The sequence below is a fragment of the Drosophila montana genome, unplaced genomic scaffold, assembly GCF_035044405.1.
Source record: "Drosophila montana isolate Dmon_TW-CO22-7 unplaced genomic scaffold, ASM3504440v1 contig_3216_1, whole genome shotgun sequence".
NCBI classification, from domain to species: Eukaryota; Metazoa; Arthropoda; class Insecta; order Diptera; family Drosophilidae; genus Drosophila; species Drosophila montana.
This window is the reverse complement of record NW_026998096.1, coordinates 1,419,929-1,447,378: the sequence shown is the minus strand read 5'-3', so window position 1 is coordinate 1,447,378 and position 27,450 is coordinate 1,419,929. Positions and strand designations below refer to the sequence as shown.

The window sequence follows — 27,450 nt, the reverse complement described above, 5'->3', positions numbered from 1 at the left end:
AGCTATCGATTATTTTGCTATTAGCTATCTATCGCCTATGCTGACCCCTTATCCTTTTGTTTAGTTTTTGTTGTATAATTCAGCTATCAAAATCACAAATTTAAAATTTATTTTATTTTTCCTAGTGTAATAGAGATGCGTACAGATTTAAATATAAGCCGATAGTTTAATTACACGATACTTAATTGGAGATGTTACTCTTCACCGTCCAGTACTTGTGACTAGTAACTCTTAAAAATGAAGAGCTCATCTCTAACGTGAACGTGGAAGGGACTGGAAAGAAAAACACACGTCAAAAATTCTTAACACTAAGAGCAAAAACAATCATTTAAAGCGTTTTTCAATGCACTTGATCCAAAATTTAAAGGGCTTGCAATAGGATTTGTTCAACAAGCTGCCCACGTTCAGCATCGACTGCCAAACAGCATTGCTGGTGACTAAGCGACAAGCAATATTACTTCAGGCGCAGGCATAGGCGGAGCCAGCCACGAAAACATTTTACAATCAATAATAAAAGACAGCAAATAGGCGCAGCGTCACCAATACCATGTCCAACAATGCAGCGGGACCCACAAAACAGGAAATCGAAGCCGTGTTCAGTCGCCTGCGGGCGCAACCTGCCAACAAGGTAAGCTTGTGCAAAAGTGTTCCCACTTCCAATTTTAATTAACGGGACTTTTCATGTTTTGCAGTCTTGCTTCGATTGTGCAACAAAAGCGCCCACCTGGTCCTCTGTCACGTATGGCATCTTCATATGCATCGACTGTTCCGCCGTGCATCGCAATCTCGGCGTGCATTTGACCTTTGTGCGGAGCACCAATCTGGACACCAACTGGACTTGGCTGCAGCTGCGGCAAATGCAACTGGGCGGCAATGCCAATGCCGCGCAATTCTTTCGCTCTCACAATTGCAGCAGCAGCGACGCCCAAGTCAAATACAATTCCAGGGCGGCTCAGCTGTACCGCGACAAGCTGGCGGCGCAGGCACAGCAGGCGATGAAGGTCTACGGCACCAAGGTGAGCATTTGACCTCTCTCTTCTGCTCTCATGTTCCATTTTTGTTGAAATTTTGTGCTTGAACTATTTAACACTGAAACCAACTAACACAAAACATTTGCCGTTCTCGCTTGCGCTTCACTTGTATCTTGTTTCTCTGTTCCCACACTCACACGCACACACACACGCAAAGCTGCACATGGACACGACGGCGGATAAGAGCGAGGGCAATGATGCCGCCAAGGAGGACCAGGAGGAGGAAGACTTTTTTGCGCAATGCGATAACATAAATGCCAACGCGCACCTGGAGAACAACAACATCAGCCTGGCGGCCAACGATGTAAAGGTGAAGCCAACATTAAAACACGCATTCCTTGCTAGAGTTAAAGTTGAAGTTGACGTTGATTTGCTTCCACCGACCGGAACCGAAAAGAACTCGTTACTTATTTGGGCCGCCTTTTTTTTTACAGCTGGAGACCAAGCCTGCGGTGGAGCCCAACATAAGTGTTGGAGTCGGTGCGCCCAGCGTCGATCTTCTCAACTCGATTGTGGCCCCCTCAGCGGTGCCCTCGTCTATAGGTGTCCGCAAAATACAGCCCAAGAAAGGAGCAGTAAGTAAACCGTACAAAGAAATTGAAACAAAATAAAACTAAAAACCACCTCTCAGCTGGGCGCACGCAAGGTGGGTGGACTGGGCGCGACGAAGGTGACGACTAACTTCGCGGACATTGAAGCGCGCGCCAATGCGGCAAATGAGAGTAAAACGGCAGCAGCTGCTGCAGGACCTGTTGAGAAGTCACAGACCGCAGAGGAGGAAATGGAAACTGTGGCGAGCATGCGTTTGGCATACCAAGATCTGTCGCTTCAGAAGACGCGCGAGGAGGCCAAGCTAAAGAGCATCGATCCCGCCAAGGCCAAGCAAATGGAACGGCTGGGCATGGGCTTCAACTTGCGGGGCTCTGACGTGGCGCACTCCGCCTTAAGCGACATGGAGACCATACAGCAATCCGCTGCCCCCAAGACCAGCGCGCAGAGCAAACTAGCTGCGCTGGAGAATGAAAACTTCTTCAATGACCATTCGTTGAATTTGTACAGCGGCGGTGGCGATAAGAAGGAGAGCTCGAGCGGCACCAGCAAGTTGGACAAATTCGAATTGGATGCGCTGGGATATGAGAAGATTGAGCCCATTGGTGGCTCGCACAGCAACATCACGTCCATGTTCGCTGCCGGCAGTGATTACGACAAGTCCAATGCGCGGAGCACCGGAGCAGCAGCCAGCAAGAGCAAAAGCAAAAGCACCATCAACAGCAATGATCCCATCGTGGCACAACAAAAGTTCGGTAACTCCAAGGGCTTCGGCTCTGATCAGTACTTTGCGAGCGAACAATCTTCGTCGGATATTAGCGCCAATCTGAATCGGTTCCAGGGCTCGCGTGCCATATCTTCTTCAGACTACTTCGGGGACGGTGCCCCAGGAGGTGGCATGAACAATCGCGGTATTAAATGCACTTATAAGACATCGAATTAATTGTAAATAGCATTGAATATGACTTCAATTGTTCGGTTACAGGCAGCGGCGGTTACAACACTGGGGTTAACTTTAATGCACCCGATTTGGACGATGTGAAGGAGAGTGTGCGCCAGGGCGTGCACAAGGTGGCCGGCCGGCTGAGCAACCTGGCCAACGATGTCATGACCTCGCTGCAGGATAAATATGGTTACTGATAGCGCCAACATCAGCAATAACAGAAACCGGAGTTAACCGTTTAATGATTTTTATATAATATATGTCACTCCAATTTAGAATATGTCAAAAAAGTTATAAACAATTCCAAGCCGAATGCTGTGTAGCGTTGAATTTGAGAATCGATATCAAAAGATTCTTGTAGAAACAACACCGTAAAGTTAAACGTAGTGTCTTCAGCATCATATTACAGAAATACATTGTACAACTTGTGCATTATATGCAGATGAAAAATAAGCATAGTTATTTTAACAAATGATGATATCACAATTATGGAACAACCATTAGCTCTTAAGTCGCATCGATAGCCGCTGTTTTTGTATGACATTTGTTTTTTATTATTGTATTGTATCTGCATAAGGCATTTCTAAGTTTTAATACTTTGTTGATCTTGAAATTTGGTTCCGAATGAAGTTAAAACTGCGGGTATTTTTTTTATAAAAGAAAACGAAAGAAATATTATATAATAAATTCAAAATACGCTGCGTAAGGCAAATATGGCTTTCCAAGCACTAAACAAAAACGTGAGTGTCTTTTTTTTTATTTAAAACAGAAAGAACTTTTATTAAAATGCGCTCGGAAACGTTTACAATTTGGCTAATAATTACAAAAATCTTTGATTACAGACTCGGCGCAGACTCGAAATGAAAGTATCGTTGCACCTGGCGATGCATTAGCAAGAATTGGTGGTGGACATTCAAGTGGCGTCGCAATGGGAATGAGCGTCAGTCAGGGAGCAGGTGGGCAGCTGTTTAATGGCGACGCTTGCTGGGACTGGGACGGACACGAGCGCGTACGGCTTCCGGCGAGCCGTAGGCAATGGCGTGCGATGTGGCAGAGCCGCCCTCACCCGTGCTGAAAGAGTTGGCAATGGCGATGGCGCCGCCCGTGGTGCCACCAAAGTTTACTGGGAAGAATGTGCCAGCCGGCAGAGGAGCGGGCTTCTGTCCTGGCTTGCCAGCAGTGCCAATGGGCTTCTTGACAGCGGGACGGCGGGCGTTGGGCACGCGAGCGGGACGCTTAGCGACGGGCTTGATGGGCTCGGAGAACTCCTCATCATCCTCTTCGACATCATCGGCAACAGCATTCTCGGCCTCTTCATCCTCAAAAGCAGCCACCTGGGCCTCGGCATCTTCGGCAGACTGGTCCAGCTCGACGATGACCTTCTTCTTGGCGGGCAGATAACGGTTGGCGGGTACAACGGCGGCAACGGGCGCAATTGGAGCCGGTGCGGGCAGCTCATCCTCGTCAACGGTTGCCACTGGTGCTGGTTCCTCGGCGGCAAAGTTGAAGTCGCGAGGCACCTTGGCGGCATCGTCGCTTACGGACACAGCCGATTGAGTGTCGGCATCGGCGCTGTTGCTGCTATCGACGGCAATCTGCACCACGGGTGCCTCATCGGGATAGGCTTCGGCCACAGAGCTGGCACCGCCGGCAGCGCTCAGGGCATCATCAGCCTGGGCGGTCTCCGAGCTGATGTCATCCACACTGACTGCCACATCGGACTCTGCGTGATCGCAATCTTTGTTAGATAAGCAGGAGAATTGCAGGTAAGTTGGGCTTGTTAGTGGTTAACAATTCCTGGTCGGGCCACTGGCATGCTTACCCTTGAGATATGTGCCGGTGGCAACGGTTTCACCGGCCACAAGTGCGCTTGCCGCCTGAGTGGAGCGTGCATGAGTGCGTCCTGGCTGCACGTACTGCATGTACATTATTCTCTGCTGGGGGGCGGCACCGTACCATTCGGCGGCGGCCGGTTGTTGATAAAAGGCCATTCCTGGAACAAGGTATTGCCGATCTTCAGTGCGTGCAGTTCAAAGGCATGCGGATGGGTATGGGTTATGGAGATGTTATGGAACGAAAATATGCATGAGAACTATGAATTATGGAAGTGGCAATGCACATTTTTTATACCCTTTTCATGAAATGTATAATACTTAGAAGGAGACTTTTTCTTTTCCCCATAAGGTATATATAAGCTAGATCAGACTTGATATAGCCATGTCCCTCTGTCTGTTTCTATGCGAACTAGTCTCTCAGTTTTAAAGCTATCGCCTTGATACTTAGCATAGGTACTTCTTCCTGTTGCAGGCAGTACATATATTGGAACTGGCCGGATCGGATTACTATATCTCATAGCTACCATAGGAACGATCGGTCGAAAAGTAGATTGTTGTATAAAAAACTTTTTTGTTTATCAAGATATCTTGAGCAAACTCGGCATTTTTAATTTGCACTATGCTCCCAACATATATGCAATATCTTATCAATATCGGACCACTATATCATATAGCTACCATATGAATCATCGGTCGAAAAGAAGGTTTTTATATAAAAAAAACTTCTTTGTTTATCAAGATACCTTAAAGAAACACGGCATTTATTAGTTTTACTATGCTTCCTACATATATGCGAAATCTTATCAATATCGGACTACTATATTATATAGCTGCCTTAGGAACGATAGGTCGAAAAGTTGGTTCTGATATATAAACCTTTTTTAATATTGATTATTAGTTCCATTATGATCCTCGTATATATATGCAAAATCTTATCAACATCGGACCACTATATCATATAGGAAAGATCGTTGGAATAGTATTTTCTTATAAGGCAAAATACTCTGTTTTCTATGTGAAATGTTTAAAAATGGAATGGAAATCATTCAAGGTACTTGAAGACATTGATTAGAAATATAATTAAACAGAAGAGTAAATGTAATTGTGAACGTATTTTGTTGTATAGTGTTGTCCTTTAGAACAATTTCACTTGGTTAACTCACTTTTCCTGGCTGGCAAGGCATCGCCGCTGGCCACAAAACCGACGATCACCAGCAAAGCAAACGCAGCACTGAACTTCATGTTGGGACTGATGTTTGGTTATTTGTCTTAAAGTCCTTCGATATGGCAATTTGTGTTATATATACTTTTTATGTTATTTGTTACGCGCACTGGATCACAGCAGGAGCTAAACTTGACACTTAAGTTTCCACCAAAGAAGTGATGACTGGCCAACGCAACGCGTTAGATTTATATACGAAATCAGATTGGCAAAAAAAAACTACAAAATGAGCATAATGAGCTGTTGCTAAAACTCGGATATACCCAAAGTGGAGCCTCTCAGCGCCCCTATTTAGTATGCGGCATGCGTTCTCCCCGGGATCGAGTCGACTCGAGTCCGAACGTGCGAACCGCCCGTTGCCTGGTTGCGGTGCGGATCATTGGATAGCCCCAGCTGAATTTGGATTATTAAATTGTATATATAGGCGGGTGTAGATGATTGGAGACCGGTTCCATTATATTCACAATGTTGCACGTTCCAGCTGTCAGTTATGGATCTTCTTATGGGCAATGCGATCAGACAAATATGATAAATTCTTCGAAAGGAATTTTCGATTTGGCATTTTAATTTTTGTCTATTAATACCATAAATAAATACAGCACGCATGTTGAACGTAACCATAAAATTGCCAATTCAATTTAAGGTCATTTCGTAGACCCTTGGACATTGTACTATCCCAAAAATCGAGGTTTATGGGTGCGTGTGCGGTTTATCGCCATTGATAAAAGCGAACCGCTTAGAGAATTAAAATAAAGCCCAAAGACATGCACTGCATTAATTAGCTGGCGGGATGGTCAATCGCAACTGGCTCCACAGCGGAAGAGGAACTCTGCGTGGATAAGAACTCTGTGATTCATCCTGATACATAAATAACTAGTAACTCCTCCATTGCCAATCATCTAGCCGCTGACTCAACCGTCCAGCTACGTCTTCCCTGGGCGCCACCTGTTTCCTTTTAAAACTCAATTATTGCAGCTACCATCCCGCCTCCTCCCATCAATATCACGACGTGCACTCAATCATTAATCGAGCGGTGTCTGCGCCTCGCTCTTAACGGCTGTTGCCTTCTCCTGAAGGCACCTTTCAGCAGGTTTTTTTTCGCTGGCCTCAATTTGCAGATGCATTAATCATACGCAATGCCGTAATTTACCTCGTACGAAGCAGCCTAATCTAGCTATAAGTGGGTCTTCTCTCTTCTCTCAGGAACTATTCACGAGGGTCGCCTTTTATATTGTGCAAGTTGTCAGAAAATTGATTTGAATCAAACTAGCTTATCCCCTATATGAATCTAGGTTCAGGTTCGGTCTTTGGTTTGCCACATTTTAACATTTTTCTATAGAACTAAATTGAAAAATAATTTAATGTATTGCATGTATTTTTATGCCCTTGTAGAGGGTATTTTGAAGTGAAGTATAGAAGAAGACAACTCCGACCCCATAAGATATATATACTCTAGATTAGCATGAACAGCAGAGTTGATATAGTCAGGTTTGTCTGTATCATCTTGATACTTTGCATAGGACCATATTTCTGTCGCAGGAAATACATATATCGGAACTAGCCGGATCGGACTACTATATCATATAGCTGCCATAAGAAATATCGGTCGAAAATTAAGTTGTTGTATTAAAAATGTCCTTGTTTATCAAGATATCTTGACCAAAACCGCCAGCTACCATTTAAACTGTGATGTTTATATATGTGTTAAGTCTTATCAAGAACGCTTTACTATATTATATAGCTCTATAGGAAGAATCGGCCGAAGAATAGGTTTTTGTATGGTAAAATATTCCGTTTTCCATACATTTTTTCTCAAACTCAGCATTTACGAGCTGCACTTTTCTCACCCATATGTAAAAAACTATAGGGCAAATGTCTACAAGGGTATTAAATCTTCGGCATGCTGAAGATATCCTTACTTCCTCGTTTATCTTTTTTTGCTAATCGGGTTTTGTTTAGGCGGTTCTTTATCCAACTAAAACGTTTTATGGTTCAGTTTGTGGTAGATATATTCGTAATTCGGGGCTTAAACTGGTTTGGTTTTAGGGCTTGTAGACTTGCTGTTAAGACAAGTGTGCGTCGTTTAAAATTCTGGCAATGAAGCACCAGACTTGGCTACCGTGAAACGTTAGTACAGCTATCTTAGCCCGACCTTCGTAGCGGTTGTTGTGCTAAAAATTGATATGAAAGGTCGTCACGTGACATAGCACGAAGGTATTGGGACATCGTTGAGTGGGACTAATATGTATACGACATTACATGAATATGTGATTGCCAGGAAGTTTTCAGAGTGGTTCGGACGGATTTAAGCCTTTAAGCCATTCTGAATGATAACTTGGCCTAATTTCAAATGTAGACACACAAGACAAAAGTCAACCCTCGTTGCGGAAAATCTTTGACTTACTAAAATGCCTTTTGATAAGCTCTCTATTGCCGTCGTATCAAATATCGATTTGATAAAGTGAGAAATGAAAGACAAAGAGTCAATTTTTTCATAAAGCTCGTGACTTCTGATGTCATATTCATAATTGTCGGGAAATTTGGTAGCTAACGCAGCTTATTTTGCATGCGTGTAATGATTTTTTTCGATTTGGCAAATGTCCATAAATTAAAAACCGTTTATCGATTGAATATTATAGAATTGGGTAATATTCTAGGCATGCGGCAATAAACATAATTCGAAATTAGAAAGCTTCAATGACGTGAATAACCAATTAGTGCGGGAACTTTGGAAGCTTGGCCCATAATAATGTTACACCTTTAATGGCCACAATCTTGTGAGCGCTTGTCTTATTACCAAATATGAAGGTATTTTGGCCATTTTGTTAATTTGGGTAGCTTCTCAAATGGGCCACCAAGGCATTTATATTTATCTGAACCACTTTATGATTTAACCAAAGCACACGCCTAATTGCCGGGTTTTTATGCAAATTGTTAAACAGTTTTCGAACAAAGAAAAAAAAAAAAGAGCTTGTGCTCAGCATGGTAATGGCCATAGTTAAGAGGGTTCTACGCAATAGTTTGGCTAAAAAAGAAAACAGTCAACAGCCAAAAATTTAATATCCTGTTGAACACCTGTTTATTTGTTGCCGCCATTGGCCATTTATGCTAATTCCCAGCTACTTCTGAGGCAGTTGGCAATTTACGTTTCATTTAATTCCCGAATTTAGAACACCCAAGACCATTAAAATAAAATATCCAATGCACTAGATGGCCAGCCCGAGCCACATATAACAACATGTTTTCTGCTCCCCAAAAGGCGTATATATATGTATATATATATATATACATTTATATGTATTCCAAATAAAACAAAAAAGCAACTTAATGTACGACATTATTGGCGTTACGCATACCGAATTTCAATGAAATTTACGCGGTGCTTAAAAAGCAATTTGCTGAACAGTCGGATCGAAACTGGATATTTAGATGTTAAAATTCGAGCACCCGAACCGCAATAGCTTTGCATTTCTTTTTGGCCAGATATGTGCTGGGGTATTGCAGTCCAATTTAAATGACATTTGGCTCAAAACTCGCTCGTTGTCTTGATATACATGCAGCTGGAATACTTCTCTATAAATGTAGAGCCCCATCCATGAGAGCTTGAGGGTTTAAATCTTGACTAAACCAGCCGTTTGGCTCGAAGGTGAGCATTAAGACGGAGTCTTGGTAAATTCCACCTACAAGTGGGCAAAAGTCTGGTTTGTATAAAAGAAAACATCCAGAACAAAGCAGCCTCAAGTGGGCATGCGCCTGCGTGGCTGGTGCGGCAGGCCGCTGGTTCAAATCTAGCTATAGTTTATATGTTTAAAAAAGTAATTATACGAGATTTACTTATTATAATAATAATAATAATAATAATAATAATAATAATAATAATAATAATAATAATAATAATAATAATAATAATAATAATAATAATAATAATAATAATAATAATAATAATAATAATAATAATAATAATAATAGTAATAATATTAATAATAATAATATTAATAATAATTATAATAATAATAATAATAATACTAATACTTATACTTATACTAATACTAATAATAATATTAATTATAATTATAATCATATACTACACTTGCATTTCGAAGATTATTCATTTGATTCGTGCAATGCCGGGTAATTTCAACAAGTACATACATATACTACAATCTTTTATGCTACACATTTTATATTATTTTAATTTACAATTAACACGCACATGCTGTACAAATTGCATTAAATATATATAAATATGTATATTTATATATGTAACTGACATTTTACACTTGGCATGCGGTTTTCGGCGTGCGCAAAGTTCTCGGCCATATGCCACGGCCTATACGACATTTCATCTCGCCTGACAATGCAATTAATCAACGTAAATTAAAATAAACTTAATTTTATGCAGCCGTCATTGTGGTGAATGCATTTTTCCAACACTTTTCTTATTTAAAATCCACTTGGAAATTAACCGTTGCAGTTTGTGGGTGGGAAGGGGAAGGGATGGAGCTCATTTACAGCTTGCAACGGTAAAGATGATAAAATATGTGATCTGAAACGGGTCAAGTTAGTGGCTAGATCGACTCGACACCCCATCGTACCCCTTTTAGCCATTTCTTTGGATTCAGGGTACAATAAAAAAGTAATCAGCGTTTAAACAACAAGAACAAGCAGCTAAATATAGAAAACGACTTTAAAACGGTAATAAAAGACTGACATATCATCTTCTTTTATTATTACTCAATGGGGAACAAAGAAAGGATGAGAAAAGGCGTAAGAGCGCGAGAGTGTGATCTACGCATTCCAATATATGTACATGCATACATACATATGCACACGTATGCTTGCAAACGAGAGAGGCGATGTGCAGTCAAACGAAAGCAAAAACAGCAAGCGGCTTAGCCTCAGAGCTGCCAGAGCAAGCGCATAAGACGAAAATGAACAAAATTTACAGTTCACAAACATTCACTGGCAATAAAACAAAAGTAACGGGGAAGTCAAACAGAATCAGTGAATTGGTGTTTAAGACGCCGGTCTCTTAATAAAAATCGAATAAAAAGTGTATTACAATTGCATAAAAATCGGGAAAATAAATTTAAATATATCACGCAAGTGTCTTGTTTGTGCAAATCAATAAATGTACATATATAAAATAACGTTATAAAAAGTGACCCCACACTCCACTTAAGCCTCAAGGCGAAAATATGCACATATGGCCGCAGCAGTGATTAAGTGCATCCCATGGCCAGTGTATGTGATGGTAACGGGAAATATATTTCTGGCCAGACGGGCATCCAGCCTTAGCAATAGTCAGATTTCTCGCGGCTTGTCACTTAAAAGTTGGCAATTAAATATGTACATATGTATGTATGTACAAGTTTTCTTGTTGTTGTTGCAGTTATTATTTCTCATGCCGAATGTATAGTAGATACAAAAAGTTGCATAAAATTGTTTTCGTTTCGTTTTCGGGATGTACGTTGATCCCTAATTAGTCAGTCAGGCAGAAAAATATTTTTTTTTGTCAAAAGTTTTAATGTATAAATGGAACAAAGCCATTATGTAGCTAAAAATGTGAAACGGTAATGTGAGTGACTTTTTGTCTTCTTGTCTTATTACTCAATGGAACAACGCGAAGGATGAGAAACGGCGAGAGTGCGGTATAGTGTGATCTATCTACATACATACATATGTAAGTACATATGTATGTATTCATAGATTTTTGCTTCCCCACGTCAGCAAAAGAGCGGCGTTGAGCAGTTATAGAGAAACAACAACAACAAGCGGATTACATACTAAGCCACTAGAGAAAGAGCACAAAACGAAAATGAACAAAAATTTAAAGTTCACAAGCATTCACTCGCAATAAAACAAAAGTAAGTAAGAGTGAATTAGTGTTTAAGACGCCGGCGTCTTATTAAAAATCGGATACAAAAGTGGTTTACAATTGAATAAAAATCGTGAAATTAAATCAAATAATATAAACGCAGGTGTTATGTTTGTGCAACCCAATAAATTTATATAAAATTACGTTGTAAAAAAGTGCCCTCACACTCGAATTTAACCGCAAAGCGAAACTCTGCACAGATGGTCGCAGCAGTGATTAAGTGCATCCCATGGCCAGTGTATGTGATGGCAACGGGAAATAGATTTCTGGCCGGACGGGCACCCAGCCTTAGGAATGGTCATTTTTTTCGCTGCTTGTCACTTGAAAGTTGGCAATTAAATATATGTATGTATGTACGAATTTTCTTGTTGTTGTTTTTTTTTCGTCTATGTAATTTTATAAATTGTTGCAATATACATAAATAAGTAAGAGGGGCCGATCGGCAATGAGATACCCTGTAGCCAGCTTTGCAAAATGATTTTCGCAGTTTTATTCTTTTTCCCCAATGCGACTCTTAAGAGAATTCATTCTTAAACGAACGGTAAAAACTTTCATGGCCAAAGGATTTTAGTCAAATACATATACAATGTATATATGTACATATGTAAATGGAATTATAAGAACGAAAAAAAAAACTCATCTCTGCTTTGCCTGCTTTCTGCACTGAACTGTTACTCAATTGACGGCCGATTGCTTGTATAAGAGCTATACAATTAATATGCATATGTACATAGTATTGCGACGTGTATAAGATTATGTTTATATGTACTTATGTTAGAAAAAAGCTCAATTGGTAGTCTTTTTTTTTATTAATATCTAACTAGCGGGTAATAACTTCTGACTTAGAAGATTACTCTCTAAAGATCGATCCACTAATATATTCAATAAATCCACTGGGACGTGGCAAATTGATATCATATAATTATTTAATTTATTTTTTAATTTTTAGCAAGTGTATCCACTTTTTGAATATTATTACATGTTTAAGTTGGAGACACTTCCTGCTGCCCATAACACACAGATGCACAACGGCACTATAGCCCTTTTTTTAAATTTCATATGGGTACAGGGTAGTAAAAGAAAAAAATGCAACAGATGTTTTTAGCGTTTGGCCGGACTGCAGTTGGAAACGATGCGAAACATGCAAAGCAGTTGGCATCTCCACCTTATTCAGAATTTATTTTCACACTCTCTAGAGGACAACTTTTGCTGGGTGCCACATGGCCGCAGGTCCTGTATATGCGTTAGCCTTAGTGTGTGTGTGTGTGTGTGTGTGTGTGTTTGACTGTGGCGCAGTCAAGATGTTGCCATTCTCCATGTCTGCTGCAGCTTTAATGGCTTCATATTTCCTGCAAAATTAGAGAAGTTACTTTTGCTTACACTGCGAGTTGGCTACTCGACAGTTGCACTTTGCTGCCTGCTGCCCGTTGCCCGCTCCTAGATCCTTTTCAGGTTGTGTCTTTGTGCTTCGGCTGCAAGTTTGGTTGCAAGTTGGTCGCTGCTCGCTGCTCATTATGTGCCGCACACAGACATGCACAGAAGATACAGCGTCTACTCCATTAAATTGTAATTTTTGGCAACATTTCGGTTTGCATAAATCTTGGCCCGTGGTGTAGTTTCTTGCTTTCTAGTTGTTACCCAACAGTCCCAAGTGTCCTCCTGCCGCACGCGCTCGCAAACAAAACATTTGCTTATGTTTCAAGTTTATTAAAAAGTACTCAACATATTATGGTTGCTTAAACTATTAAAATAATGCTCCGACTTGCCATGTTTCTCTCTCTGCCTCTGGGCGAGTGTCTGGGTGTGACATGCCCTTAGGGAATTTGTGTGCCTGGGCCTGGCCATCCTTTGGCTGCCTTCTGTAGATAATGTGTAAATAATTTGAATGCAGACAATGAGTTGAACTGTTGGCAAGTGTCGCAGCTGCTACTGAACAGCCGCATTGTGATTGTGCTGCACTGTGTACTATGTACTAGTGTGAGCTGCATACCTTGCCAATTTGAGGCCTATTAACTATTGCAACCAGTACTACCTGCTGCTTTAAGGCCGGCCATATGCCCTTTAATTACAAAAGGAGAGCACATTACTGCTAATGGCAGGCCACGTACCATTTAAATCCATTTAAAATGCACATTTGCATATGTCAAGTGCGAATGGAGTGCCAACGATGACACCTACGCTGGCGTCCCTGCAGCTTGCCAGTCTACCGTCCAGCATCCGGCATCCGGCTTCCAGCATTGCCCACTTTGTTGATGCGTATTAAAAACACACTTAAATACTGAAAGCGACGGCAAAGCTCGTCGCTTCCACATCTCAGCTGAATTGGCGGCTGCATTGCTAATTACGTAGCAAGAATTTTCATTACGTGGGCGGAGCAGCCGGCACTAACTGGGGAACGACCGTGCAGGCGGGCACAGAAGCCCTCGAGTGCAGCGTAATGAAATCTTAGCCAGCTTGCGGGTCGACCCGTAATGGGAGCGCAAAATTTATTAGAAAATATTTACGTAGCACTTCAGAAATTGTGTGCGCTTCAAAGTAGGCAATGACATTAAAGTGCAGCAGTCGTCACTCGCTGCTTCTACTCGCTACTATGGTAAATCTGGGGTTGGAGCTCGGCAGTTGGTAACTCGGTAATTTAAAGGAAATACTGAAAATATTTTCAAATATGCCTGTTAAAGTTTTACGGCTCCATGATACTTTAACCTCCCGCCATCTCGATTTCTCTTTTTCTTTATCTCTCTGCCTATTTATTTGTGTGCGGCTAAACATTAGTGGTCACATGTGATTGTTGTTGTTGTTGCCGTGTCGTGTCCAGTTTGTTGCTCTCGTTGGTTTTTGCGGCTTTTAGGCAACCTATTTGTTTTGTGACACTATCGCCGCTCGTTGTTCTTATCGCCTCGCTTTTAACCCGGGGGAGTCAGTCGGCGGGCCTGCATTGACATGTGTCTAGCCCAGCCTAGGAGGAGCATGCATGCTATACCTAGAACCCATTTCAGCTGTCCCATTGTATGTCACGCTGCAGTTGTGTTTTTGTATTCGTTTTTGGTTCGACCTGTTTCACCCCAAGTTTACCGCTTGTTTTTTGTTGCAACTTCAATTTATTTTATGGTCAATTTTCGGTTCTGCCTCGTGCCTCGTATGACCAAAAACTTTTCTAATGAGCCCAATACACAGTTTGGGGCTTGTTTGAGGCTTGCCTGCAGGATGCACCACAATAAGCATACATAATTGCATGTGTTTTACTTCCGGCCAACAATTGTGATTGTTGTCATATGCTTGTTGTGAAGAGCTCAGATAAAAGCATGTTTAAAGGGACCTATAAACAAAACATATCTTTAAATCTTCAAAACTAAAACATGACATTTATCGATTTCGAGGAAAAGTGGGCAATTATCGAAAACATATGCTCGATCGATGTCGAAATTCTGCATTTTCACCTCTCTGAATTTAAGAACCAGGGTTTCTAGTATGGTATATGCAGATAAAGTAAAATTTATTTTGTCTATTAAATTATACCTTATTAATATATATTATAAATTAAAATAAATTATTTTAAAATATGTTCCAGAATTTGTGACTTGAGAAAATAACTAATTTAAGAAATACAAAAAGTGTGTGGATATAATAATTTAATTCTATACATTTTAGAACCAAGGTTTGCTCCAAATCGAACCTACGAATAATTTTGTTGGGCTTGCAACCTTGATGCTTGGGCATAATATTCGAGATTTTTAATGTTTTGAGACCCGAAAAAAAGGTTTAGAGATTGCAGAAAACGGCGACATTTATTTTTTTTTAATGACTTGGTTGGGCAAGCAATGTGACGACAATTGGGATGACGGGATTGAGAATGAGAATGGAAATGGAAATGGGAATAAGAATGACAGTGGTAATGGGTTGCTGGGGGCGAAGAGAAAGCGTTGATGTTGATGACGAAAAAAGGGCAATTGAGGAGCAGCAACTCGTATAAGGCTTTGAATTGATTTCACTTTACTGTGTGGGATTCTTGCCCGCTCCGCACACACATACACGAAGCGGAAGCGGAAGTCATGTTGTGCTACAATGGCCGCTTCTTGTGCCGTCATACTGAAGGTAGACAGTTTTTTTCTTCTCGACCTCTGTCTCTGACGGGGTCTGCACGTCTGCGCAATTTCAAAGCAATTGCAAACGTTTACCAAGGCGCATACAAAAGTAAAGTACGAGTAAAGCAAAATAAAGCGGAAGTGTTTTTCAAGTCTTTTAGTCTCTTTTTGCAGTTGGTGAAAGTCTTTTTAATTGAAGTGGACACACACACACACACATAGACGAACAGGGTTAGCAATATAGTGGACATAGATACACTCTGTTACTGTATTTTATATTCAATGATGCAGCAAGCGGTCAACTCCTTTGACTTCTTGCAACGCGCTGCAAAAGGAGTTTTCTTTTCAAAGTGGCCGGCAACAAACAAGAAAGAATGGAGAAAAAACATTAGTAAAGGCTGAGCACAGTCTGAAAGAGCCGTGCAGAAAAGAACAGCGTTGTCCACTTGTACCCGGCCGTGTATGTCATTAAAATTTACAATCTATTTTGCTTGCTAATTGGCACTTGGCAATGCCAGCTTTGTGCTCGAAGCACTAGCTGCCTAGGTAGCCAGCCAGCCAGCCAGTCGGCCAACTAGCCAGTCCGAAGCTAGATCCTGGCCATAATCATTACTTGCATCGTGAACAGACTTGGGCCGGCAATTAGTGACAAGCCAAGATGTGGCAGCAAATGTTGCGTGAGCTTTTAATTATGGCCAAGTGTTGATTATGGCGACAACTAAGCGCCCGGCAAATGCCACTGACAATTCGACTAAGTGTGGCAATAAATGCCACAGCAGTAGCTAGTGAAAAGGACAACACGGGGCTGCAATTATTGTTGCCCACTTAAAAGTAAGCATTTAAGCACTTTTTCAATGGCTGTGCAATTTTTAATGTGTGTGCGATCAATTACAAAACTGAAAGGCCACGCATTACCCAGCCAAAAACGGCACAGTTACAAGCAATAACGAGTTGGAAGCCCCACATTCCACAGTCTCCCATAGTCTGCATTCTCCACATACATCGGGTTCCCCACAGTCGGTCCGCTGCATTCCCCACAGTCAAACCAAACTGAACCACAAAAGTCAAGCCCCATGCACAAGTGCGTGTGTGTGTGTGTGTGTGAAGCGGGGGTGCGTGAATGTGTGGATGGATGATTTCCACTTTGCCCAGTGAGTCAGTCAGGCTGGCAGCCACAATCCTTCATTGTTGTTGCAGGCAGCAGCAGCAGCAGCAGCAGCGACGCTGGCGATAAAATAAATTTGCATATGAATTGAGAATTAAGAACATTTTGCACATCGTCCTGCGCTTCCACCCAACCCCTGCACCTGCCAACCAGTTGCCATTTTTTGATTGGGCTGCCTTGGACGGGGCGACGTGTTGCCATTGTGGCTGCTGTTTGGCCTTTGAATTAGAATTCACACACACACACATATATATATGCAGTCGACCTATCTGAAAGTGTGAATGGCTTATTTCCTTCTTGTTGCTGTTGTTGTTGTTGTTGTTGTGGCTGCTGCTCCTGCTCTTTTGACCGCTTTTTGGCAATTTCCATTTTCATTTGGCCTTTTTGGCGAACAATTTTTTACGCTTTGCTCTTTTGCTGATAGAAATAAAAAACAACTCGTTAGCCTATTGAAATTGAAAATGTTTTTGGCTGATGCGATAAGAATGTGCAGGGGATTATAGTGTTTGTCTGTGTGTGTGCCTGTGTGTTCCTGTATGTGTGTGTGGCATAACTTATTTATGGCTTGCAAAGTTATGGGTCTCATATTTGTGACTATGTTGGTGCTCATAATTGAATTTCTATGTGGGAATTTTACCTGATAAGCACGGTTCTAAATCAAGCAAACATATAAAACATAGTTTGATTATAAAAAAAAAGAATGAAAGACTAGGAGATACCCTCTACTAGGCACCAAGCTGCAATATTATTAATCTAAGTAAACTTTACGAGAACCAACTAAAGTTCTCTCTGTAATATTCGAGATATTTTTATAAAGTACACATTTGAAATTGTTAATTATAGATTTTAAGAACACTTTGCAAGTCAGCCGAATAAAATTTAAATTATTTGTGTATGATAATAATGGACTAGATCAAGTTGACTCAAGATCAAGAATATACATATATACTTTGTTGCCTTAAAATCATTCATTTGGCTGTTTTAAACTTATGCTTAAAAACTTTTTTAACTATTCTCAATAGAACAGGGTATGTAAACGCCTTGTATTGTTGTTAGTGCATCTATCTGAACATTTTCGAAAATTTAAACTGATGCAATATTTTTAAAAAATTCGCTAATTTTGAAAGTTACGCACAATTTATTGTGCCTCTATTCTTTAATACAGAAAAAATTCCCAAAAGATAATACGAATCTTGGAAGATTTATAGAACTTGCGAATAATAATAAATATTAGTTAGACTTAATTAAATTTTCTTGCTTCACTCCGAAGATATGCAAATCCATTGATTTCACCTGCGACTCTAACCTACCTTTGGCCATACAAACTGCATTTACAAACAATTAGACAAGTAAAACTCACGTACAAATTTGAGGCGAGAAGTACAGGGCCCACGGGCTTACAACGGTAACGGTGGCGCTAACGGTAACTGGCACGTGCTAACTGGCAACGGTTCGGAACATCCCACACAATTGGTCGCCTTGTTTTATTGTGGGACATTTGTGAAACTTTCGACATGCTCATAAAATTGCTCGTTTAACTCATTTAACTTGTGTGTTCTTTTTCTTTATTTTTATACCCTGTACCCATTGCAAATGGTTGAAAAGGGCTAGAACGACTTGGAGTATGTATATGTATCGCCACAAGAAAGCTTATACACTTTTAATTTTTATATATATTATCGTAAATCAGACAGGACAATTTAATTATTGTGCAAGAAATTTCCAATGTTATTTCTCTAATATCGAAAAATTTCGAAAAAAAGAGCTGATAATTCCACTCATTTTTCATGTATTCCTCATGTAGCTTGGAAATTTGAGAGTATTACAAATATCGAATATTATCCTTTGATTCTCTTACGGTATATATAGATTTATGGATATTGCCGATCAGTTCCACCCAATAGTTGATACTGGGTATCTCCTAGTCGAGTTCTCTTGACTGTAGCACTCTGTTTTTTTTTTTTTTTTTTAGAAAGTTTGCATAAATTGCAGCAAAAAAAAGTTAATAATGCCGGAAGGCATTGGCACTGGCACAGCAGGAGCCATCGTCAAGAGGAGGATTTCGGCTGGGGCGACAATGAAAATAATTCAATTAAAACACTTTTCCAGTTTGCGCCCTCGCATGCCAAGTTACAATAACGCTCAACAAAATTAACACATAGAGCTGGTTCATATACCCGCTCCTGCTTCCCTCATGTGTGCATTGCCCGCGGGCATTTTGCATAAAGTTTGCCGGGTCGCTGTTGCCTTTCATGTGGTCAAAGTTTGGGCGCCCAAGCTGTGCCCTCTCGGCGACATCTATGCCATGTTTACTTTGGTACTTAGCCATTGTTGCTTTTGGCCTATCTAGCTGTTGCTGTTGCTTAAAGCCACAAAGTAGCTTTTGGTTCCAGAAATTTAAATGTTACCCTGGCTTAGCCATGGAAAACAATCCAAGTACAGAGCCCCCGTTTCAGTTTCAGTTTCTGGCTGTCTGTGTCTGTCTCTGTGGTTAGCTGGTGTTTTGTGTATTATTTTAAGATTTGATTGGTTGGGCTGCACTCGTGTTGGTTTTGGCCTGGATCTTGGCTCTGCTCCTTTTTCTTTCCATTTGGTCGGTCAGCTTCGTCCATACGCTATTTGCATTTTCATTGTTCCCATCTCCCGAAACTGATTAGCATTTGAATATGATAAACTGCAAGACTGATAGCTGCAACAGGAGAGGAAACTGGGTATTACACACACATACATATTGATTGGCTAAATCGATATGCTAGTAGGGTATCTAATATTTATGATTGGTGATTTTGCCAATGCTTAGTAATCTTTACTGCCGGCAGTTTTGCTGTCATGGGAACGCCATTTACAAATCAAGCAAAGCCCTGGGCCATATAAAAACTTTACTCGTTTAATTGGCCACTTCAAAGCCAAAAGCCCATGCGGCAATTTGAACAAAATATTTCCTTCATTTTTATGCGCATTTAACCCTTTAATGCAGACACATGGCCACCATTTTCAGCAGTTTAAGTCCATTAAAAATTGTTTTTCCATAATTTTTTACACCACATTCAAGCGGCCAAAACATTCATAGCGCATCGACTGTTTCACTAGCCTCCCCTACCTCCATCCAACGTGGCTGGGGCGCTGTCGCTCGTTAAAAATCAATCCCCAAGCGTCCCATCCGCCCACTTAGGACGACCGCATGGAATGTACAGACAGGCTGGGATCCAAATTGAGAATTGAGTATTGGGGGGATTGGAGGAGGTTCAGCGTGTTGTAGCGAAGGTGTCGCGGACTCTGCCCCGTCGCGGTCAATATGCGAGACTATAAGTCTATATAAGCGCCGCCGCGGCAGCCATGTAGCTGATATCTTTCGGCATCGTATCTGTGTATGTGTGCGTGTGTGTGACATGTGTCATGGCCGTGTATGTTTGTGTGTGCGTTTGCTGTGCGTGTGTGTGTGTGTGTGTGTGTTGCTGTTGTGAATATATGGGAATTTGTTTTGTCATATCGTTTCGTTCGGCTTTTTTTTGCCTCTTTTTTCCTGAATTGTGCGCTACAATTATGAACATCTGAGAATTTAAAGACCCTTTGCATGCCCCAGAGTAGGTTTGCATCATTAAGCGGACATTAAATTAGCAATCAATTAAATGGCTTCAAATATTAATATATATAAAGTTAGATAACATTTATTTAAAAAAGGTGCATTGCTGCTAGCTTAAAGGGTTCACAAAGAGCTGGCCAACGGGTTAAGGAGTATATGAAGCCGCTTATAATACCGACTTGTATATCAATTGATTTACCATATGAGTATCGGTAACCTATAGTCCTGAAGGTCTGTTTGATCGCTAACATGCTCAGGTACTCCGAATATTTATATCAGACTGGTGGACTTGAATATGCCGGGCTTTGAAATGGGCTACCGTAAGTCCAGTTTGGCAAGATGTTTTTCTTATATACGAGCAGCTTTTTATGCAAACTGACATTGTTGGACGGTTGGTTACTCAAACTTAGCTTAGTTTTTTCCACACGCTTCACCTGCATTGGTGTTTGTGAGTACAAAATTATTTAATAAATAAGACGACTGTAATTGAGGGTACCCGACTAGGAGATACGATTTACATAGCTTCGAGCTGCTATACCATACATTTTTAGTTACCTTAACATTTTGAGCAGCAGGAGGGAGAGCCTCCGCAATTTGCAAAATATATTGTAGATTTGTTTTTTCTTTTATTTTAAATAATTCTTAACACTTTAAAAACTGTCCCAATCTATATAAATTTGTTCACCGTACAAGAGCATATATAATCAAAAGTTTCCTATTTCTGTAGAGTCTATCTGTAAATGGATATATCCCCTCGTCCGTCACAAACGCCTAGACAATTCTGACTTGCCTTTATTTTAATTGGCTGGCTTTGATTTTTTTAAGTTGAATTAAATTAAATTTATTTATGAAGAAAAAATCTGCTCGGCTTAAACTAATCGACCTTCATTTGATCTGCAATAATATCTGTTCGATCGTAAGGCGCGATGCTCTGTGCTCTGGTCTCTGTCTACTGTAGAAGCTACAGCAGCCGCTTTGGCCTAAAGCTTATACACTGACGCGCATTGAAGCGCAACATCCAATCTACGTGGGGCTATAGATTTGGCTATGACCGTGGCTCTGTGAGTCCGGTCCGAAAAAGTGTCCAATGTAACGCCACAACAAAGAACGTTAATTGACGCCAAAATGCTGCAGTAGAAAAAGTTGAACAAAAATCCTAAAAAAAAAAAAGAAAAAAAACCGGTTGAAAAAAATCAGACAAAAACAAATAAAAAACGAAGCATGTGTAAAAAGAATTTGTCCAGTTGGACACATTTTGTAACAGGCGATACGAGGAGCGATATCGCCAAGCCGCTTTGGGCCTGTCTTGGCTGCACAATTTAAATTCAGCCCAGACTATTGCCCCAAGTGGCTTGATTAACCCAGCGATACGAGGGGCGAGTCCACAGTCCTTGCGAGTGGGCGTTGTTGAATCAGCACACGTGATTAATGGCCTTTAATTATGTCAGAGCGCGACGGCGACGGACTGCTACAGGATCGTGCGATCCTTGGCTATGTGTGCAGCGGTATGCCAGTTAACCGTTTGACATTAAAAAATTGACACCGTTCGGGGTGAAATGTTGCCGACATCTATGGCGTTCCGCCTGACAACTGTCTGGCACACGTAACCGAGTTAAAGTTCTCGCTCCTGCCGCTGACTCTTTGGAAGGGAACGGCAGCGAACGACACGGCGCGGCACAAACAAAATTTTAAGCACACACACACACACAAACCTCGGACTCCGTTGGGCAGTTGGAGTTGGGCATTTGTTGCCAGCCGTGATTGTGAGTGGGCGTTTGTCTCGCTTGTCGCTTTTAATGAAAGCGTCATAAATTATGTTGCAGTTGACGAAAGCAATACCGAGCCGGCTCCTAGACGTGGCGGGGTCTGAGTAAAGCATACTTAGCATATGTTTGGGTAACATATGTGCGCCTCGTTGGACGACTGATACAAATGGAGCTTGTGCCCGAAATATGCTAAAAAGCTGACAACTCGAACTGAAAATTTTACGGATATTTATGAGCTGATATTTAATACAATTTATACTATTATTGTGGTATCAGTATCTTCTTCAATTCATCAAGAAATTCGGTTTATTCAAAATAATTGCAAATTTCTGCCGACAGGCATAGTTACAACAGAACATGAATCAAATAGCTTATATAGACAGTAAAGAATAGTATCCAAATATTATTCATGCAATTGAAGTTCTTCGGCCGCTTCGAATCGCGTTGTTTTTTGACAAACTTAGAAAGCGTTGTGTTGGCCAGATATCGAATTCCTTGAGAGCTAAAAGTTACTGAACGAACAGTGCTAAATTTTCCCCTTGCAGTTCCCCTAGGTGAATACCTAATACGCATGGGCAGGAACCGAATCAGATCCTTTGAGTCTTCTTTTATTCTCCTATACCCTGGCAAAGTGGCCAAAGCATTGGATTGTTGGTATCCAAGGTAGAGCAGAGCCAAGAGCAACAGCCACATATATTGCATTGTGTTACTCTTTATGCGGTAATTGTCTGAGATAAACTGTTTGTATTTGCTGGTGAGAGACCTCAAAACCAACGTTTGGAAGAACACTTCTTATCTTCGCTCCTAAACAAACATTCATTAATCTAGGTGGTTTCGATGTGACCAAAAGTCTGGGTTTGTTTGTTCGTTCCGAAGAGTTTGTTTAGCCAACAGCTGTTTCTATATACGTTCTATTATCTTAACAAATTTCGTCGTATTCTCAGTACTTCTTAACAAACTAAATGAATTGTCTTTAAACTAGACCTGTAGGGTAATGTGGATTTGCGTAGGAATTTATTTTGTGACTGATATTTAAGAGCGTATTTTGAAAATGATGATATTTTTATTTCGACAGCTCGTGCCATACAAACCCAACTACAATCTCAAAAAAAAAAAAATCGCAAAGCTCTCAATAAAAGTTGGAAAAATATTGTAGTAGTAGAAAGGATTTACACACATCCTCCCAAAGAAAATCACACACACACACACAGATGAATGACTGTGTAGCAAATCAAATAATTATAAAAGTTGAGCAACAAGCCGTAGCCCAGCCTTTGGCAATGTTTGGGCAAAAACTTGAGGCACACGAACAAACTTTGCTCAAAGGTGCAGGCAAAACTTTTGCCTGCCAACTAACAAAAATTCATTTAGGCGCATTTAGGCGGCTGTTAGGTGAAAGACCGACCGACCGACCGACCAAACATCGTGTGTATGCATGATGGAGCCAAACCAAGCCGAGCCGAGCCTAGCCGAGCTGAGCTGGTGCAATATGACAAGTCAAAATATTTTTAAAGCCCAACTGTAATTTAAGCAGGCAAATCATATTTTGGACACAAATTTTGTGCAGCCTCAGCGACGCCGGCGAAAGTTTTGCCCAGCAGCGTTGGCAAAAAAGTTTTTGTCGACGCCGCCGCCTCGGTTGAAGCAGGCTTCCTGTGTTGTCCTGGCTGTACTCTCTTTCTCTTCTGTCTGCCAATTTGAGTTACAGAACTCCAGCGAAGCGTGTGAAATGCGCTGCAGCCTTGGAACAGCTACGCTTTGATGGATTTGCAGCCTGAAACGAGAACGCAGCGAGCCAAGCCATTGACCAGGCCGCAACAACAGACTGAGAAACTTTTCGCACCCTTTGGCTTCTAATTCAATCATATTTTGTATTTCTGTACAAGGATGAACTTAAGAACTACCAAAATTCAAAATGTATTGCTATCAACTGCTGGGAACCAACGTTCTCTTTTTAGCCGCGACGCTGAACGGCCTTCTTCCGTTGAACCTGTACCTTCTTCTGGGTCTGGGCTTGCTTCTGCGCACGAGGCTTGGCCTTGTTTTGAGCCGGACGCTTGACCTGCTGCTTAGGCTTACTCTGCTGCTTAGGCTTCTGCTGCTTGCGCTTGGCCTGCTGCCCGGGTTTGGTCTGCTTAGCCTGCTGTTTACGTTTTCCTGCTGCGTTCGGCTTGGCAGATGGACTTGATGTACGTAAAGTGGTTGCTTCTTCCTCCTCAACATCACCTTCATTGTCTTCATAATCAGAATATTCTTCATCCCCGGTAGCACTATCACCCTCTTCGGTATCATATTCGGTTTCGCCTTCATCGTTGCTGACGTTGCTGGTGGTATCGGTAGAGTTGGCATTACTGCTGCTGCTATCCTCAGCGCTGTCATCATCACCCACATTGGTTTCATCCGCGGTATCTACTGTCGTCTGGCTGGCGTTTGTGGTTACATCATTGGTGCTTTGGGTGGCGGTATCGGTCGCGTTGGCATTGCTGTTACTGTTATCCTCAGTGCTAGCACTATCATCCTCGTCGGTTCCCTCACTCGTTGCGTCTACATCATCGGTATTTTCGCTATCATCAACTGCTTCATTGGAATCATATTCATAGTCATCGTCGTATTCATTATCCTTTTCGATAGCCGCACAGCTGATATTCTGTGCCAGAAGCACGAAGCTTAGAAGTCCGAGTAACAGCAGCGAAGAGGTGCGCATTGCGAAACTTATAAATTCCCTAACTTAATAAATGGCAGCTTTATATACCGAATGTGGCCAAAAATGTTTAATTAGAAATTTTTAGAAACACCTGATGTACTCAGGTGTTATTCTAGAATTAAATATTCCCTATACCGCTAAATGGGGTAAAATAAGGGTATATTGGCGACCCCTTTATATATGTATATATTCCCTGTCACTATCAATGACTGTGTTTATCTCTCAGTTCGTCTGTCTGACTGTCGTTATGTCCGTTTCGGTATTTGGAGCCAAGATCATTAAATTAAGTGTACATAGTATAGATAAATGTATTAGTTAGTTTGACTGGATATTACGTCAGCTCGAAGCTGGGTATCTCAAGGTCGGGCACTCTCTACAAGAGAAATGCTATTGGGTTTTATTTAATTTGCGTCGTTGATTTAGCACAGAACATTTGTCTGTGCGTCTCCTCCAAAAAAAGAAACAAAAGTAAATAGACTATTGTTAGTAAGCTCTTTCAAATAATTACGTAATGCCAGTATTCTGGAAAAAACTATCAAGTGCAAAAAAACACTCTGGTTCTTTTATATTTCTGTTAACTTTCTAAGTCGCTTTTGTAGTTTGTTTAATTATGTTTTTTTTATGCAAACAAATATTTATATTTGTTATTAAAATTGCGTATCAGATTTATGTGTAAGAATACACATTTGATTTGCTCGAAAAGCTCTCGCTGTCATTTTGTAAGTGTTTACATAGGTTGAGGCACTTTATCAGTGCATTAAACAAATCTATTGAAGAATAACCAACATCCTTCCCCATTATCAAATCGCATTGGCAGCACATATCTAACAATACACACATTGATGTGTGGGTAGAGGATTTCAATCCACAAGCAGACAATTGGCCCGCTGCTGGCTCTCCAAGGACTTTATTATGCCAAGGATTGCGCGTTTTTAGCGCGCTTAAAAATGCTTTTCTTGTAGCAGCACAGCCAAGCAGGAATCAAATCAAATAAAATATTCATTTTGATCTTTGAACTGTGCATAAATATGCACCCGCCAACTGCCACACAGATTTGCCAGCATATAAAAATATATAAAAATGCGGTTTGGTGCCGCACTTTATCATCATCCTGGCAAGGACGACGACTACGTCAACGAAAACGCGTCGTCAATATCCTTGTAACAAGGAAAAAATAACAAAAAAATAAAATAAATGAAAAAAGAAGAAGAGTCGACGCTGAATGAATCCGCATAAAAATGATATCCTTCCTAGTGCCAGCTTTCAATTTTTTCTTTTTTAGTTAAGAGAATTGAAAAATTGATATGAATAGCTGGGCTTAGGATTAGGGTTAAGTGATTTACTCGAGACATTGACATTTTAAACTGGGAATTGTGGCCCTTAAAGAGGGCTTTGTGTTTGCTAATTGTTTGTCTTTTGCAGCATCATTCATAAGTATACGAATTCGCCCTCATAAAACTTAATTTCAGCCTAACGCAATCCACTTACAATTGCTTTATCAGATTTACTTGCTACAAAATTGCATTTCCAAGAAACTTCAACTACAGACCGGGCAGTAAAAATGCCTTCAGCCATTCGGTAAAGCACGCAAAATTGACAGGGGAGACGGAGACAGGGGAACAATCTTATTGTTGCCATATTTATTTTTCTGTCCTGCCTGCTGGGTGCTTGTCCTATTGTCCTGCCCTAGACTGACGCAATCTGCCATCAATGTTAACTCTAAATATAATGCCAAAAAGGATACTTACCTTCTTCTGCCCTCGGATTTTTCTTGTTTATCAGCAGTTTACCAGCATCGTTGACTTTTGCATATGTTTCCTACATTGCGGAGTTTGGGCAATTTTTTGTGCTTGATTGCTTATTAAACAGAGTTTTTGATGTGACATTAGATTTGAAATAACTTGAATAATACTCTTGATTAAGAGTGTGCAAGTTACGGTTATTCTTTAGGCGTATATTATTTGGAGTTGAAAATTGGTACGGAATATTTGCAGGACCTGCCAGGAAAGCTGACAGCTCAATATAAAGTAACTATTTTGTAATTTTCTTCATGAAACTGCAATATTAGTTACTTTCAATAAGCAGACACATTCTGATTGACCTCTAACTCTCTCTAGCTTTCCATTTCGCTTATAAGCCATATCTTAACTTTCATGTCAAAGGTCGTGGATGGTGGATGGGACCCACGCTTTTAGTTAATCGGGTTAAGGTTTTAGGACAGACCAAAGTCTCAATATAAGCTTTTGGTTGAAACAGGGTTCGTTTTATTGGTTTATAAATACGTATATCAGCCAAATTGAACTTTAAAAAAGCGTGTTCGTTTTCAGCTAATCAAGCACCTTAATAAACAACTACCAAATGAGGATATGGGCAAATATGGAGAAAGTATCCTTGAAAAGAGCTTCAATTGCTTCTCCCAACCGCAACATTGAGTTGGCCTTGTTACGGATTTAAATGAGATCTGAAATGTGTAAAATGGCACTGAAAAACAAAAGATTTATTGCCTTGGACAAGCCCCAAATAGAAGTGCTGCAGCCAGCTTCTGCTTCTGCTCCTGCCCCTGCTCGAAGGTTTAACTGGGCTGGCGCACATAATCAACTAATTCAATAATCCAACAGGAGTCCTAGGGCGGGAGCAGAATAACATGGGACACTGTGATTTATATCCAGCGGGTGCGAAATACAACAAAACA

At 40.9% G+C, this 27,450-nt stretch overlaps 3 protein-coding genes across 10 annotated transcripts in view; 2 read left to right on the top strand and 1 right to left on the bottom strand.

Annotated features, from left to right (window-relative positions):
- The first annotated feature begins 197 nt into the window (after positions 1-197).
- ArfGAP3 (ADP-ribosylation factor GTPase activating protein 3) lies at positions 198-2,976 on the top strand. 2 transcript variants are annotated; one of them, XM_064688775.1, is made up of 6 exons: positions 205-628; positions 693-1,016; positions 1,189-1,341; positions 1,466-1,606; positions 1,663-2,491; positions 2,566-2,976. In XM_064688775.1, exons 1-6 carry the CDS (start codon positions 548-550, stop codon positions 2,718-2,720), a joined length of 1,683 nt encoding a protein of 560 aa, XP_064544845.1. In that variant the 5' UTR covers positions 205-547; the 3' UTR covers positions 2,721-2,976. The 2 variants fall into 2 exon arrangements, with proteins under 2 accessions (XP_064544846.1, XP_064544845.1); XM_064688776.1 differs by lacking the exon at positions 1,189-1,341 and having other exon boundaries at positions 198-628.
- A 310-nt stretch (positions 2,977-3,286) lies between these two features.
- On the bottom strand, positions 3,287-26,722 carry LOC135432896 (dentin sialophosphoprotein). Of its 7 annotated transcripts, none has more exons than XM_064688780.1 (3): positions 5,522-6,944; positions 4,346-4,516; positions 3,287-4,246 (listed from the first exon to the last, which is right to left on the bottom strand). In XM_064688780.1, exons 1-3 carry the CDS (start codon positions 5,598-5,600, stop codon positions 3,492-3,494), a joined length of 1,005 nt encoding a protein of 334 aa, XP_064544850.1. In that variant the 5' UTR covers positions 5,601-6,944; the 3' UTR covers positions 3,287-3,491. The 7 variants fall into 7 exon arrangements, with proteins under 7 accessions (XP_064544850.1, XP_064544849.1, XP_064544851.1 ...); XM_064688779.1 differs by having other exon boundaries at positions 3,288-4,261; XM_064688781.1 differs by lacking the exon at positions 5,522-6,944 and adding an exon at positions 26,507-26,680 and having other exon boundaries at positions 3,289-4,261; positions 4,346-4,537.
- The window catches only part of LOC135432898 (uncharacterized), an 80,324-nt gene continuing 64,378 nt past the window's right edge, over positions 11,505-27,450 (top strand). Inside the window, exon 1 of the mRNA XM_064688785.1 lies at positions 11,505-11,803. The gene's annotated coding sequence lies outside the window, so the exon portion shown is untranslated. The remainder of the gene's footprint in view (positions 11,804-27,450) is intronic.

Coding starts and splice junctions, on each gene's coding strand:
- LOC135432896 (XM_064688777.1), bottom strand. CDS start 5,600: ATGAAGTTCAGTGCTGCGTTTGCTTTGCTGGTGATCGTCGGTTTTGTG. Junction 4,538..5,521: donor TGCCTTGCCAGCCAGGAAAA/GTGAGTTAACCA, acceptor CACGCACTGAAG/ATCGGCAATACCTTGTTCCA. Junction 4,262..4,345: donor CACCGGCACATATCTCAAGG/GTAAGCATGCCA, acceptor TATCTAACAAAG/ATTGCGATCACGCAGAGTCC.
- ArfGAP3 (XM_064688775.1), top strand. CDS start 548: ATGTCCAACAATGCAGCGGGACCCACAAAACAGGAAATCGAAGCCGTG. Junction 629..692: donor GGGCGCAACCTGCCAACAAG/GTAAGCTTGTGC, acceptor CATGTTTTGCAG/TCTTGCTTCGATTGTGCAAC. Junction 2,492..2,565: donor AGGTGGCATGAACAATCGCG/GTATTAAATGCA, acceptor GTTCGGTTACAG/GCAGCGGCGGTTACAACACT.